This window comes from Manis javanica, chromosome 10, assembly GCF_040802235.1.
Source record: "Manis javanica isolate MJ-LG chromosome 10, MJ_LKY, whole genome shotgun sequence".
In the NCBI taxonomy this organism is placed as follows: domain Eukaryota; kingdom Metazoa; phylum Chordata; class Mammalia; order Pholidota; family Manidae; genus Manis; species Manis javanica.
The window spans coordinates 66,189,485-66,206,390 of NC_133165.1; the positions used below are offsets into that span (position 1 = coordinate 66,189,485).

Sequence of the window (16,906 nt, forward strand, 5' to 3'; positions counted from 1 at the left end):
CCTCCTGTACTACAGAAATATGTAAATGTTTACAATGATGTCTGGAAAATATTAATGATGATTGTTTCTAAGGGACTGTACTCTGAATTTTATTTGCTTTTGTTTTTCTAGTGTCACTTTTTAAAATAAAACACTATGTTTATAAAAACAACAAAATTGTTTGCTTTCAATGACACAAACATGTAACCAAAGTATTTCATTTGTCTCCACATTTGAAAACAAATCAAGTTCTTAACTGAGGCAGGTAAATAAAAAATCTTGGAAATACGAGAAAGAACCAATAATGAGTTAGATAATTTAAAAAATGCTGAGGTAAACATGAAATTTCAGAGGGAGTTTGAAACAAAGTCCTCTTTTTTTGGGCCATATTTTGCTACCACTTTAACAGCATATTTATGCCAAATATTATTCAAATTAATTCTTCCTAACCTTAATATACATGTCTCATTCATTCATGTTTTATGTATAAACCTCCCTTTGTTTAAAATTAAGTCTTTGAATATGAAACCTTACAGAGTCCAAATTTCACAAAAAAATATGGTCAAAACAGTCTCTAGTAGCTTAACCAGCTTTTCATTTAACATGCTCCCTTCTTTTTCATGAGAGTGTACACTTAATGCAAGAATCCTAATTAAAAGACTGGAAGGCTGGGTGAACACATGAGCTTCTGGAACCTTTTCCTGATCTCACCTACTAGCCGAACTGGCAATAACCCAGAAAGAAGAAAAAACATTCTGGCAATAACCCAGAAAGAAGAAAAAACATTCTCTATCAGTTTTAGTTCAGTCAAGTTGGAATTTGCTAGGTAGATAAAAATCAGTGCTCTAGCTCTTGAAAGAATGTCTATAAACAATGGAAAATTTTTTTGAGGAATCCACAACACAGCTAATGTGTTATGTGAGAGACAGTACAAAACCTTCACCTATCCTAATGATGGAACCTGTTCTGGAATGCTATACTGAAATGCAGCTTCTGAGGTAGAAACAAGCCTGTCAGTTCCAGAGCTCCACATAGTGTGTTACAGATCTAGGTCACTTGTCTGATTGCCCAGCTATAGCCTTCTTCAAATACCAGCCAAAGGGACACATTATCTAGCACACTTTTCCCGGGCCTCCCAAAGTCTGGTTTCCGTGACCTGCCTGTGTGCTCCCATAACTCTACACAGGTGCTGTCCTAACACCGCTCACACACACTGCAACGGCCTGACTGAGCTGGACCACTCCACTCCGACTCCACCATCTAAGTCTAGAGGGCAGGGATCCTAACCAGCTTCCTCGGGGGCTCTGGTATCTTGGCCTAGCTCCTGGTGCACAAATTATTTCATTTGAAGGATTTGCAATATTGAACAGTATTTACAAGGTGGGGCTCACCATTCTGATCATGCCAAAGACTCGGGGTATCTGGTCACCCTGGCCCAGCCTCACCAAAAAGGGAGATGAAGAGGAAAAGGATAATCATATGAGGAACTTTACACTTGATTAAAACGAGTTAGACACTTCACCTGAAATAAAAACTCGTTCTGTTAAATCCATAAAGAAAGAATGATCCAAAATCATACTGTGTAATAGGACATTTTGCTACCATCTGGGATAGTGTGTAGAAAAGAGCTTGGAAAGGCATTTGGAAGGACAAGCCTTAAATTTTTGTTTTGTTTGAGTCTCTTTGGCACCTCAACTGCATGCTGATGACACATCCCAGGATTTTCCTGGACAGGCACAATTTCAGATACTATGTCCTGTTGTTCATATAAATCATTAAAATATTTTCTAACTACAAACATTTAGGCATACAAACTTCATCTCACAAACTGTCTCTTATTCCTGGAAGGTGTGTGAAGAACATTTATTTTCAGGTTGAAAAATATGGTCACTATTATCCAGGGATTATTTTTCCTTTCAACCTAAATATCTTGAATACAATGCACTTTAAATTAATGCTACCAAATGTGAAATTCTAAGTGTGATGTGGACATCTCAAAAATCTGAACCTGAATAAACCATCATCATAAACATAATTCATTAATGCTTGAGAAACAGAAACTTGGTCGGGGAAGTAGAATCAACTGGTAATTCAGCTAACCCTGACAAGCACAAAGTCAATACCTACTCCCATAGGCCCTGAGGTTAAAGAACCTTGTGAGCCCAGCCTCTGACCTGTTTTGCCTATTACTAGATCAGCTTGAGATGATTGGCACCCAACTTTTTAGGTACATAGTCATGCCTCACTTCAACAATTCCATTAGAGAGGAATTAGAGATGTCTTAACAATTTAGAGATTACCCAAGTGTAAGGTTTTCTTTCTACAAGATTTAAAAAGCCTGGGATAGAAAACAGGCAGAAAACCAAGAATAGGGAGGGCTCAAGGCACAAGGAGTGATTTTCCCAGGCTTCTGTCCTGCACCCACGTTCAGGCAGAGGGTATTAGATGTCCCCCATTTCAGGGAAGGGTCCCAGTTTTCAGTAAAGCTCTCACCATGGATTACTGGTCATAGTTTACTACAAACCCAGCCAGCAGCAAAATGAGGGGAGGAGAGGGGAACAAAGACCCCACTTCTAACCAGTGTGAATATTTGTGGAGTAAGGGAATGGCAGCCCCACTGAGTGTTCATTGGTATCATCCCTTTCAGTGAAAAATAATCATTAGACATGAGGTGAGTTAGCACTGCCAGTTAGGAGCTTGCATAATTAAACCTGAATCCAGGCTTCTACAATGCAGCATGTCAATGGTGGGCAAACAAGGGCCTGGATGAACTAGAAAAACACCTGCTAGTCTTATTAAGATGAGAAAGGTAGAAACTCAAACATTTCTCATGTTTTCCTGAAAACAGCATGAACATCAAGGTGACAGGCTTATCAAAGGCAGGCAGGTGCTCTGCTAGTTCCCCAGTTTGATTCAAAAGCAACTAGAAGGGGGAGGCAGGGAGTAGAAAAAAGAAAGGGGCAGAAATAGGTGACTTGGAGATATTTATTCTAAGAGCTTGCTACTCTTCTACAGGATGAATAAGCCCAAATCTTCCCATCAAATGGCACTGGACCAACCACATAGCAACTTAAACAGAATTTGTCATAGAGCATAGATTGGTAGGTAAAAATGCAAACAATAAGAACAGAACCTTTCAAAAGCAACAGAGAAAGTATAGGAGGCAGAGCCATAGCTTCGTGCTCAGACACTGCATTCAGACAGCTTGTAAGGAGACATAAACCCAGCTTCCCTTCTGGTAAACGGGACAAACACACATGACTTCTGCAGAAGCGATGAGAAGAAACGCCCACAAGGCACCTAGTACTGTCTGTGCCTGACAAATGTGTTGGCTGTTACTAGGTTCCTGCAAAATACTGTACAGATGGTAACTGGACTCTCCGATCAACAAGGCAACAGTGAGCCGGTGTCATCCAAAAGATGTGAGCCAATGGCAAGGCGATTGAAGATGACTAGGAAAATATCATACAGAACAAGAATAGGTTTAACTTCACTACTTTTATAACAGTACTTGCCTGCAAATGGGCCATTTCAAGTTGATTTTGCCTCCCAGTTTGCCTTTTTCATTCTTGAGTGCAGCCAGGTGAATTAGCCTGGATGCTTAGCATCAGCCAAAGGAATGCACCTTTGTAATCCCTAAGATGTGTATTAGCCAGAAAGGTTTCATCTAAATCTTACAAGGAACCTTCAGTTTGAAGTAAATAGTGGGACAAGAGGCACAAGTTTTTGATACTATAAAAGGAAGGCAACCACAAATCCAGAATGTGGGAGATTGTGTAGGACAGATGACAATAGGGTCTCTTTATTAAGTCCACAGTCATGAAAAGATCCTTTAAGTGCTGGATAGCAGAGGTTCAAGGGATAGATCGACCAAATGTGATGCATGGCCCTGGACTGGATCCTGACTTGGACACTTCTGAGGACATTCTGAGGACGACTGGAGAAACTAGAGTGTGGGGTGCGAGAGAACAACAGGATAAACGTTCAGTGACATGAAAGGGTAGCTAGTGTTAACTTAAAAGTGTGTTACAAATAGCACATTAATATGACTGACTCATTGGGAAAACGTCATGTACACATAGGCACACCCAAATATCTAGAAGGATAAATAGTAAGGAATTAACATTACTAATTCTGGAAGGGCAGTATATAATATTTTATTCATTTTGGTTTATCTGTATTTTTCCCTAAGATGTCCATATGTTGATTTTGTATTAAGAACAGATTATTTTTAATTTTAAAAAGATCTGATTCTAAAACCAGGCATAATGAGGTAAGGTAAAACTTATAGCAGGTATGATGAGCAGCGTCGGGACTTCCTGATACTGCTCATGCTGTCACCTAGCCTTGGTAGTAAGTGTGGGACATGGGTGCACACACACACACACACACACACACACACACACACACTTTGGGGTGGGGTCCAGGTGAGACAAGGAATAGTTTTGAAATAGTGTGGCCAGTTCTGTCCATCATGCCTCAGTGCGCAGATCCCCCTTGCTAGGATTCTCCACGTGAGATCCAGGAATTCCTACAAGATCCATTGACCCTGAGCGCAGCATTCAATGTTTGTGCCAGAATATCCATCCAAGGAAGGTAAGAACCACTGCCCTATAATATCAGCTACATTGCTTTTTAACAATGTGTTCTTGAAAATGTTCTTTTAATTCCAATGCTCTGAGAGAGGAAGGATGAGTGAAGGTTAGAGTCTCTACTCAGAGTGACTCCTGGGTTAAGCCATCACCTTCCCCAGCTCCCAGTGACACCAGGAGGGCAGAGGTACATGACCGCAGATTCATGATAAGTTTGTCAGGGGCCCTAGAGCTCCCAGACACTGCTGCCAGCTGGGACACACAGGTAATAACAGGGCTTCAGGTCCCCCAGCCCCAAATACATTCAGACATTTCCCCCCACCTAATCTTAGTCCTCAGCATTCTTTAAAGAATCAAATGAATTAGAGAGCCCTGATTTGATGGGCTACATCAACTAGCTGGAGAAAAGATGCCAGAACTTTGGGAAAGTGCACGGAAGCAATATGCAGATTTGGAGGTGAGTGAGGGAAAGGACTCTTGCTTATCTTTGGAGGATTAGGTTCTGAAGAGCAGGCTGCAACCTTTGAAATGCCAGGAATCCAATAAATAAACTACTGAAGGCAATGAGTACCATACATCTCTTATTAAAAATGGATTTCACAGTACCCTGATCAATAGACCAGACAGCAGAAGGGAAAGGAAGTCTGGGCTGCTGTCTGCAATGAACAATTGTTTTATTAAACACAACTTTTGTCAGACTCTCAGCAACATTCAGTCTTTAAAAGCACATCCCGTTATGCTAAAAAATGTCACAGGGGGATTGAACTGCCACCCAGCCACAAATCAGGTTCAAAGACCTACCCTTTTCAGAGGCAAGTGTTTGCATCTAATCTCCAGCGGGAAGAAGTACCCTCTCTGGGCAGGGCAGGTGGGGCAGCATGTCTGGAAAGGGCAGGCTGTGTGTACCAAGAAGGGTGGATTCTGTTCCTATAGTCTGGGTTTGTGGAGGGTTAAGCCAGGACAAGTACAGCATTTGATTAGAACACACCACCCACACTACTGCAAATTCAGGAGTGTTTTAAGAAGTCAGTAGGTTGTACTTATTGGAATATGCATTTCTTTTGACATTCCTTAAAGTTAAGTGCATTTTACACATGTCCCTATGAAAATTTTCTTGACTGTTATGGCCAGGAACTATCTTTCCTTTCCACTTGATTGCCCACTTGTATGGTGCCCAGCGAACAGAAAATACTGCAGTTGTTGCATTCTTAAAATACTCTGAGGAAGTAATTTGAGAAATAGAGGTGTGCATCTTTAAATGCCTGGCAAGAATGGCTGAGCAGATAGGAGTGGTAAAAGAGTATTTTTCAAAATACAAAATAAGTAACATAGAACAAAACAAAAATAAAGTTTATCTCTGCTGAATTGGAAAAGAGGCAAGACATTATGGAATTTAAGAGTGCTGAATGGTGGGTAGGAGAAAACCCGAAGTGTGACTGTCTGAACTTCAGTGCTGGAAACATTGAGTGTTAGATTAAAAGAAAGTGGTAAAAGCATTAAAAAAGCCAAATATTAGGAGTTTGGAGAGCTATGTGGAATCTTTTGATTGTCCTGAGTTCAGATATAACATAGCTCCTTTGCTGGGTCCCCTTGGTGCTGACCAGGAGGTAGGGAAAAAGCAGCACGGAAGGTGCCTGGGGCCCCGGCTGGCAGCTCAGAGCTTAGGCACTGTTGTGCTTCCAGCCTCAACAGGACAGAAGCTCCAGTTTCCCTCCCAGGGCACTGCATAAACAACCAAATGGCTGCAATGGTTGTTGGACTCTGGTTCCTTAAATTCTCGTGGATGACCTCATGGGAAGACCTTTCTGGATTCTTCGCTACAATGTGTGCTGCTTCCTTAGCATTTGCACAGAGCTCAGAAGACCAGAGGGGCACTTTCTGTGGTGACATTTCAGATCTTCAAGACACACACACATACCTCATCTCCATGCATGTTGGCCACGTATTTAAACTCCGGGATCCCGATTCTGTGTTCCTTTGGTGAGCGACCCACAACAAGAACCCACAGGTTTCTGCCTTTACAGGGGAGAAAAAGATAGGGAAATCAGCTGTCTTTTAAAATGACGACCAGGAGAATGAGAACAGGAAACTATCCTGCTTCTCCTACCTGAGTAGTGACTCATGATGACTAAACCTCACGTGACTAACAGCTCCTCGCTTAAAATGTTTTGTCAGCCAAAACGATTTCAATTTAGCACATGTATTTACCCTATTATTTTAGATGGTGACTTTTTAAAAAACAAACAGTTATTAGGCTTTGTACATCTTATTTTTCCAAAATAATTATATACTTTGCTCTGAGTTCCTAGTGCTTTATAGAATCTTGCTAATTCATACAATTACACAAATTACAGTTGATGGTTGATGGTTGGGGGTGGGGTTCAACTCGCAGTGCAAGGAAAGTGAGAAAAGTCACAGGCATAAACATGTAACTCAGAAAGGAGATTGTTTTTAAGGTAAGAAATACTGAACCTTGCACTCAAATGCTGATGTAACAGCTCCTTTGCAGGGAGTGTCCTTGATGTGCTGAGTTCTGTCAAGTAAACTGGGAACCACAGTCCAACCTGATAAAGCTTCAAGGAAAAATCCTAAGTTCTAACGGTCCAGGAGGGTGTGATTTGGGCAAGAAAGGGCAGAGTGACTGCATGTCTTTGACGATTTGCTCTCTGTAGACACTGCAGCCAACATTCTCATTCACTTTAACTCAGGTGATCCCATCATCAACCACCACCAAGATGGATTTTTCCCCCCTTTTCTTTTTATTAAGGTATTATTGATAGACAATCTTATGAAGGTTTCACAAGAAACACAATGTGGTTACTACATTCACCCTTATTATTGAGTCCCCCACCATACCCCGCTGCAGTCCATCAGTGTAGTAAGATGCCACAGAGTCCCTATTTGTCTTCTCTGAGCTATACTGTCTTCCCCGTGACCCCACACACACCATGTGCACCAATCATGATACCCCACAATCCCCTTCTCCCTCCCTCCCCATCTGCCCTCCCCCACCCTCCCCTTTGGTAACCGCTAGTCCCGTCTTGGGAGTCTGTGAGTCTGCTGCTATTTTGTTTCTTCAGTTTTGCTTTGTTGTTATACCTCACAAATGAGGGAAATCATTTAGTATTTGTCTTTCTCTGTCTGGCTTATTTCACTGAGCATAATACCCTCTTAGCTCCATCCATGTTGTTACAAATGGTAGAATTTCATTTTTTTCTTATGGCTGAATAATATTCCATTGTGTGTCTGTACCACTTCTTCTTTATCCATTCATCTACTGACGGGCACTTAGGTTGCTTCCATATCTTGGCTACTGTAAATAGTGCTGTGATAAACATAGGGGTGCATATGTCTTTTTAAATCTGAGAAGTTGTTTTCTGTGGGTAGATTCCTACAAGTGGAATTCCTGGGTCAAATGGTATTTCTATTTTTAGTTTTTTGAAGAACCTCCATATTGCTTTCCACAATGGTTGAACTAGTTTACATTCTCCCCAGCAGTGTAGGAGGGTTCCCCTTTCTCCGCATCCTCATCAGCATGTTGTTCCTAGTCTTTTTGATGTTGACCACCCTAACTGGTGTGAGGTGATATCTCATTGTGGTTTTAATTTGTATTTCCCTGATAATTAGCAATGTGGAGCATCTTTTCATGTGCCTGTTGGCCACAAGATGGATTTTTTAATGTAACTACAAATGAGAAAACTGATCTTCAAAAAAATATTAAATTGCTTTGAATCACATTCACTAAGAGGCTTTCATTTGAGCCCCAGAGACAAGGCTTGAATCCCATCCTATTTGACTTCAATTCTAGTGTTTCTTCCACTAACAAAAACTGCCCATCTCTCAGCAGGCTTGGCTTCCTAATCACTAAAGTGAAGAGATCCTTTTCAATTCTAAAAATCACCTGACTCTTCTAATATAAACACTTCAAGATTAGAGATTGGAGAATGTATGTTTGTTATCTATCACATATACACAAAGTTCAAACATTGGTGCTATTTAAGGCTTCTGTGGAATTCAAGAGCCTAGGAAAGGAATTTAACAGCAGTTAATGGGCTATTGTGGAGCAACTTTCAGCAGAATTTCAGATCTAGTACCTTAAATCAGGGGCCTAGCACGCTGGGGGGACATTCAGTTGTCACAAAGAACCCCGAGAGAAGCAGCTACTGGTCTTGGCTGTTTCACCATTGAGTTTCAGTTTATATAAAAATATCTTAGGAAAATTTGTCATGACAGGGTGGTGTTTTAAATGTAGTCACTGCAGGAATTCTCAGAAAATACCCACAAAATGCAGTTTATCTGATGCCTCCTGCTTAGTGTAGAAGCCTCATTAATTCATCCATCCACCCATTCATTTAGTACTACAACCAGACATTTAACCAGTGAGGGGATTGTACAGCTAAGTCACACTCTCTATACCCACTGATTTTCTGATTTAGTGGAGAAGAGCAATGTGCAAATATATAATTACACAAGACTGTGGCATATACAATCATAGAAGTGTGTGTACAGTACTGTTGTGGACATAGAAGAAAAGGGCAGGGGGTGGTGAGAAGCTGTACAGATGTTGAGTTATATAGATGACTTCTGAATGGGGTTTTGAAGAATGACTCTGAGCTTGCCATGTGGACAAACACAATCCATCTAGTGATTTCCCATGGGAACCACTTCATACACCAGAACCTCCTGTTCCCTGATGGTCCTAATTCTCAGGTCCTCTGGAGCTTCAATTCTACAAAGTTAACATTTTCACGTGAAGCAAGGAAGAACGTATTTTGAGTGAACTCATCAACCTGACTCATTAGGTTTCCTTCTGAGGAATTCTTTTCCATAGCTACTAATGCTTTTAAAGCTGGAATAATCACAGATTTGCACAGAACATGGTCTAGTCCCCTCACAGACAAAGGGGAAAATGCAATAACACCTCAACACAGTACTCACCACCTGTTTTATTTATAACTCTGCATCTGCAGCAGCTGGCGTGTCACATAAAAAAGAATGTGAGGCAACAAAAAGCTGACTTAATGCAGACATCCGGTATTATTTGGTTTAAGGACGGAGGGAAATCAAATCAAACCTATTTAAAATTACTTTGGTGGGTAATTCAATCTCGAGTTCAGCACAAGTGGCCGCTAAGTGAACTGCAAGATGAGAAACTCACCTTGAATAACCTCCATGTCACAAAGTCTGAGACTGAAAACCAGCCAGGACACCTGGGAGAGATCCCCAGATCGGAATGACGGGCCTCCTGACAGGCTTGGCCCACCCATGCTCGCGAGCCCTGGTCATCTCCAGCTTAGAGCTGAGTAAATGTACCAAGGACAAACTATTTACTTTTCACAGCCTGATTGCCAACATAAGAGTAATTTAAACAAGATTTTTTGTTCTGTCAAGGTTGGAAAAGCCGCCTTTATTCCCAAAAGTCCTCGGTCATACTCGGTGTGCAAAAGAATTCTGAGCTGCTTGGACTCCTTCTCTTCACTACAAAGTAAATGAACTTGGTTCCCAAAAATTTGGTATTTACATTCCGGAACTCTCTCAGGGCTTGACACAGGTCCCGGGGGTGTGACATGGGCCCCGAACTGGGTTTGCTTGGAGGGTCAGGAACAGTTTCACAATTTAGAAGGATTTATGAAGACCCACATGAGAGGAAGGCAGACAGTGAGTGCTACAGAGCACTGTGGGAGTTCAGGGCAACGCTGGAACTTCCCCTGGAAAATTAAGGATAGCTTCAACAGGTAGAAGTGGCTGGAGTGTCCTCCCGACCTCAGATTCGGCTGGACTCTAGTAAAAATGTCAGTTCCTGTCTCCAAAATCAAACTCTTGAGGGGGACACCTGGAATCTGCATTTCACAGGCTTTGGTGATTCTGAGGCCCATTGAAGTCTGAAATCTGTAGGGACTGAGGCAGTGAGCATCCAGATAGAGCTGGGAGGTAGACGGTCTTTAGGTAAAAGCATCTCATTTTACCTCATTACTCTCATAATCAGGAATGTGTTTCTGTTAACAAATACACCTCGATAGATTTTTAAATGGCTACTTAAAATTTTACCATATGAATGCACTACCACTTATTCAACAAGTGCTCTATTGTTAGATGTCCTATAATAAGTAGTTTTATGTAAATTATGTACCAAATTTATAACATAAAAATATTTGATCATGGGAAAGAAATCTGAATGCAAAATTATATCATTGCAACCATGCAAAATAGATTGTTCATAAAAATAAAAGTATCATGGTAGGAAACAGCTCCATGGGATATAAAGCCTTAAATTAAATAACGGGTTAGTCTCTACAGAAGTTGAAGATGGTGCACTGTCAGTGATAAGGGGCTAAGGTATAGGATGATAACATCAAGTAACTTTTTTTTTCACTTTTCCATCTCTCCAGTTGTTTAAAACAAAAATACCAAAAACTATCATTCACTAAGCACAGACACTATGGGCCAGGCACTGTGTGCTAAGCACTTCATATGATGATCTTCACAACATTTCTGTGTGCTGGGCACCTCCACAATTTACAGTTGAGGAAACAGATTTAAGTAGCAGAACCAGGGTTCAAACCTAGGTCTGATTCCAGAATGGTGTTCTTCTGATGGCCCCAGGCTATCTTGATCTCCCAAAAATACTAGACAGGCCAGAGCCCAACCTGCTTTGGGGGGATGTTCCCACGCAGTCTGGAGCAAGACCCAGGCTGCTGCGTGGCTCTGACTGACTGAGCCAGAGCAAGACCCCTGACAGGGCTGTCCTGTCCGGCTATCCTCTCTGCTCTGAGCGCATCAGGGGAACGTGCCCAGAGAGAAGCAGGGACCCTGCCTAGTGGCCCATCCCTGGAGCCGAGCTGCCGTGATGACAAGCCACATTCTGGTCTTTCAAGAGGCTTGCTGTATGTACAGCCTGATCCATGGAGCTCTGGAATCCAGCATCACAGATCAGCTGCTGATTTCCCAGACTGGCACATTTCTCTTTGTGTTCTTACACTTACCCTTCGACCTATGTCAGAGCTTCAGTGCCCTCACATGTACGTGGGAATATCAGTTCCAGGGACAAGGCTGTTGCAGGGATGGTGAAGTCTTCCCACCTTCCCTAAGAATGAGCCAACAATCTGACACCAAACCTTTAATGTCACTTGTGCTCATTCCCATTATCACACACAAAGAGCTTATCACACAACTACAAAGCCCTATTAAATAACAGATGAGTCCCCAGGAGAGGTGAAAACAGCACATGGCTTAAGTCAGGTTAAGTCAGCCTCCAAAATTTCCACTTCCTCTGGCTTTGCAGTGGAGGAAAAAAGGTGCCTACAGAGTGGTTCATTACAAAAATGAAACACATAGAAATGGCAGCAACCAAACAGGGACAAAAGCCAGAGGCAGAAATTTCCAGATCGTTCACAGCTCACAGCATCTTACATCTATTCACTTAACCCAACAATCATGAGTGGCAGGTATGAGATCCTTTCCCACAGGCGGACACAATCTTAGACAGCCTCACAAGGCAGTGGCTCTCAAAGTGTGGTCCCAGGACAAGCAGCCTCAGCGTCTCCTGGAACTCGTTATAGATGCACATGCTCAGGCCCCACTGCCGAGGTACTGAGTCAGAGGTTGCCAAGCCTTGAGGTTGAGGACCAGCCATGTGTATTTTAGTGAGAATCCGGGGATTCCTACACACGCTAAAGCTGAGGGGGGCAGTCTGTCCCCAGAGACTGTGCTTTCCTTAACCATTTAGCTGCACTGCTCTAGTCACCTAGAGATGGAAGACAGCAAAGACAAAAATCAAAGAAAAATCAAAGAAATGTGTGCCTGTGCCTCAAGCTTGGAATGTACCATTGCTGGTGTTGAGATTTTTTTTTCTTTTCTCTCCTCTGAAGAATTGGAAATGGAAGGAGGAATTTGAGAGAGTGCTGGGGAATGGCTTGAGAATTTAAAGCTACTGTTTGCTCCCTTTTGTATGCAAACCCCAAACTGGAATGCCAGTTTATCCCCAGACTGCTCCTTAAGAACTACATACAAGCCTTAGTGAGTTTGTGCTGCAAAGTTGTGGAGCCACTGTACTTGAGAGGACCTGGCTGCTAGGTGTTTTCCCTGCAAAATGTTCGGCTACTAGTCAGCAAAGATGAGGCTTAAAAAACGCAGGGTGTGGAGCAGGCAACAGAAGGCAAGACGTGGACAAAACCCATCTGCTCTCTACATACCCTACCTCTGGGACACACAGTTCATGCACAACCCTCCCTCCATGGCAAGCATTCACTGTGACTTCTGTACTGCGCTGAGGGGTTCCGGCCAGCCGCTGTGAGCACCCGGGCTGTTTCCGTACTTGCAAAGCCAAGAACCCACGCTTGCACAGATGCGGCGCCCCCTCCAAGCCAGCCATGTGATCCGCATGGAGCTTAACTGCCCCTCCCTGTGCAGTGGGCTGGGATTCCTGGCCTGCTGTGTGAACGGAGGAACTTGTCAGGAAAGGGCTCAGGGTACAGAAAGGCAGTGGGTGTCGCAGGGGTCCAGAGGGGCTGTGATAAGGGCGGGTGCTCTGTTCTGCTCTGCCTGGGAGCTGCAATGGGCCCAGGCTGCCTCTTTTGCCTGGGGCAATTCTAAATCCTACTTAGGGGCAGGAGTGCTGAGGCTCAGTTAACTATGGGGGTGGGGGTGCACAGGAGGTATCCCAGAACTTACAGGAAGGTGTTTAGCCCTGACTTGCACTCCACTGGAGCTTCCCACTGCACAGTGATCTCGGCGTGGGCTCCTCAGTGGGAGCCCTCTGAGGTGAGTGGGGCCCAGAGGCGGCTGAAGGCCTCTGGGTCACCAGGGCTTCTGCATGGCTGTCAAGCCTGGGTGCTTTGGATTTAGGCAGCCCATCCTTCTGCATTTTCCCAGTTGGGACCCCAGCAGTAGACCCTACTGGCCACCTTCTTTACACCACTCGGCTCCTCCTACACCAGTGGGCGGGCCGGGCCAAGGAGGCTGCCATCAGCCCCATGTACCAACCCTGTCACTGGACGCCGGGCTGCAGAGCTGCCACCCAGGACTCCCTCACCCTCATCTCCCCAACCCACCCCTCTGGCTGCACAACTGACACCTCCATATATACCCTGCTCATTCTCTAACCCTGCCCTAACTTTTCTTCATGCCGCTTTCACTACGCATTATAAATTTAATTATTTCTTTGTGTCATATCTCACCTAGAAGGGAACACACACAAGAGCATTCTGTGAGCTGACCATTTTGTTTGGTTTACCGGTTTTGTTCACGACTGTATTCTTAGCACCTAACAGTGGCTGGTGCACAGCAGGTGTTCAATAAATACATACTATAGCATTTCCAAAGTTTCTGGTGGCTCTCCAGGACTACTGTTCCATAGTAAATGCTGGCACTCCCTCCGCCCTGGTTCTCAGGGTCCCCCGTCACCCAGCCTCACCCACACTGCCCTCCACCTGTGAAAGTACAAAGGCTCCCACCAGTTTCAGGCTCCTTCATGCACCGCCAGGCTCAGCCGCATCTTTATTTGCATTGTCCTTAGCCTAAAATATATCACCAGATTTTTCTGCCTTCTCAAATCCTGTGCATTCCCCAAAATCCAAGCCCCAAGAAGTTCTGCAGACTGCTCTCACTCATCCTGATTTCTCCCTCTTTGGCAGATTTCTATAAAATGACATCACAAGCTTTGCTATTGAAAAACACTGTAGCCCACTGTAGCTCAATAAAACGAACTTCTCCCTTTCAGTTAGTTTTCTAAGGGCTTTACCTGGATGAGTCAACGTTTCTTAGTAATGTTGTCACCATTGTCCACACCATCACAGCCTTCCCGTCGCCCCTGGGTACGTCAGAATCACGGCCACCACACCCACCAGGGTTCAGCTCCCATCTTGGCAAGGGCTCCACCTCAGTGCTGGCCACTCAGCGCCCCGGATCCCCGTGTGCTCATGTGACCCGCCCAGTGACGTGTGGGTGGAAATGGCACACGTCACTGGGGAGAAGCCTGAAGAGCCGGCTCAAGGTTTGCTGCCTTGTTTCCTCTATCATAAGACCAGCAGTATTTTAGTAGAAGTCACTCTGTCAGGTTGGGTCCTAGAGGGCAGGTGACAGGAACAAGGCCACCACCAACTACTGGCGATGGACATGTATTGTGACACACAAACCTTTGTCCTGCTTTTGGAAACCACTGAAATTTGGGGGTCTTTTATTTCTGCAGTAGAGTCTAGCTTATCCTGTCTGACAGACCCTTTGTAGCCAACCCAACCCCAGTTAGCTTCCCTCCACTGAATGTTCATTATTCTTAATGTGACATTAGGGTTTTCCAGACAGGGGTTCCAGAACTGTAAAATTTTTGTGGTGGTGACCCAGGGAAGGAAAGTTTAAAAACTTTCCTTCCCAACTATTCATCTGGTATGAATTATACATAAGCCTCAGTTAATAAGGTTTTTACATGTATATTTTACTTCTCAATCCAAATTATCAATTGCTAAACATGCTGTAGCCTTATTTTTATAGCAGCAGAAGGTATCATGCACATTCATGATGTCTGTTGATAGCAGACAACAAAAAACCCCTATTGAACTGCCTTGAAAACACAGCATGAGAAAGGAATGCCACCGTTAGGTGTCCCTGGCAAAGCCTCTCTGGGAATTCTTTCCCTGGGTAATCTTGTTACATCCGCTGGCACCATCAAACAGTATATTGGACAGACATGATTCCAGAGCTGAGATGATGCTTTGAATTCTAATTGTACAAAGTTGGGCATGGACAGAGAAACACAAACAACAGGAGGACCCAGACGCTCATCATGCGGTGGGGGCAGTGGGGGCAATCTCAGGCAAGGTGAACAGAGGATGCCATGTAAGGACGACGGGGCTTCATGTGCCTATGCATTTGTCCCCCACTGACAAAATGGCAGTCCAGTAACCGGTTGGTAGCAAGCCTGTCTGGCACCAGGAGCCAGGAACTGGACAGCAAAGACTGGCTGAACCACAGCCAGGAGACGAAGCTGAAGGCTGCAGCTGGCACTGTGGCCTGCACCTGCAGCCCTGATGGATCAAATGCAGCTTTCCAGGGTGGCCAGACTCCTTAGTAAATCCTGCTATGGACTTAAAAAGAATCAGATACATCTTCATTGTGAAAGCTATCATCCTGTACAAAGGCTTGACTTCTCATTTTCTCCTTTATTCATTAAACAAATATGTACTGTAGGCCTACCCTGAGCCGGGCACTTGCTCAGCTAAAGCAAATGTAAATCACTAATTTACACTATCCTGAAAAACACTAGTTTTCTATTTCTGACATCACCTTCATCATTTGAAAAAAAGTCCATATGAAACGTGATGTTCCATAAACTTCCCATTATTTGGGGGGTAGTCAAACATGAACTGGACCTCACAGCTACACTGTTTATCCTGCAATGGCTCCCTGTGGCCTCAATATAGAAGCCAAGTCCCTCAGCAGGGCACCCCAGACCTTTCACGATCTGTCCCCTTCCTGACTGGAGCCCCCACCACAGTCCCATACACTAGGCTCCAGCCCTTCTTAACCAGGTGTAGCTCCCAAAGGAGCCAACCACCCACCGTGACACCTTTGACACATGCTTCCTTCTGCACGGACAGTCCTCTGCCCACCTGAGCAAAGTGGCCAACTTCCACTCCCATGTCACCCCCTTCTGTCTCTTCTCTTTCCTCGTCCCACCAGCCTCAAGTTACTCTCCCTTTTGGGTTCTCATAGTACTTCTGCAACCCCTCTCCAAACACTTATTGAAACTACAGGTTTTCCTGCAGGTAAGGGATTGTGTATCTTTGTGCTTGCAGAATCTAGTTTCTGGCACATACGTAGCAGATGGTCAATAAATGACGGCTGAATGAACGGATAACTGGATCTATTAACAAACAACTGAAGAAGTCCAATTGGAGCTGGGGGTTCAGGGACTAGGTGGAGCTGTTCTCCAGTATTGATGGAAAAGTCTGCAGCTGGTCTACAAAGTGCTTTTGGGGTGGGCTCTGAAAAAGATCCAATTTCCTAGATCAGTTCCAGAGTAGACGGCCTTGGAGTACGCACGAGAGAGTGCTGCAGGCCAAACCAGGGCAGACTCTTCCAGCACCACGGGACGACGGGGCTTCATGTGCCTATGCATTTGTCCCCATGGCACTCACGTCTTGAAGTGATATCTGAGAAATGCAGAGGTCAGGCTCCACTTTACGTCTCCCTGAGCAGGTGAATGGGGAGGTTGCAGGGTTCTCCTGATTGCTCGGATATTTCCCTTTTCAACTGGAGAAAGGAAAAGTATGGCGATGCACTGAGCTATAATAAATTTTCATTTCTTCTTCTTTCCTGATTGCCAGTCAAAGACCTGAGAC

The 16,906-nt window shown here is 44.1% G+C and overlaps 1 protein-coding gene across 4 annotated transcripts in view; it reads right to left on the reverse strand.

The window, feature by feature from the left end:
- Positions 1 to 16,906, reverse strand: part of CPM (carboxypeptidase M) — a 63,428-nt gene that overhangs the window by 19,298 nt on the left and 27,224 nt on the right. For all 4 annotated transcript variants that reach the window (XR_005061012.2, XM_017656081.3, XM_037017037.2 and 1 more), the window contains exon 3: positions 6,490 to 6,587. Coding sequence is in view for 3 of the 4 variants with exons in the window: in XM_017656081.3 (XP_017511570.2) it covers positions 6,490 to 6,587 (98 nt within the window). In the remaining variant the exon portion in view is untranslated. The remainder of the gene's footprint in view (positions 1 to 6,489; positions 6,588 to 16,906) is intronic.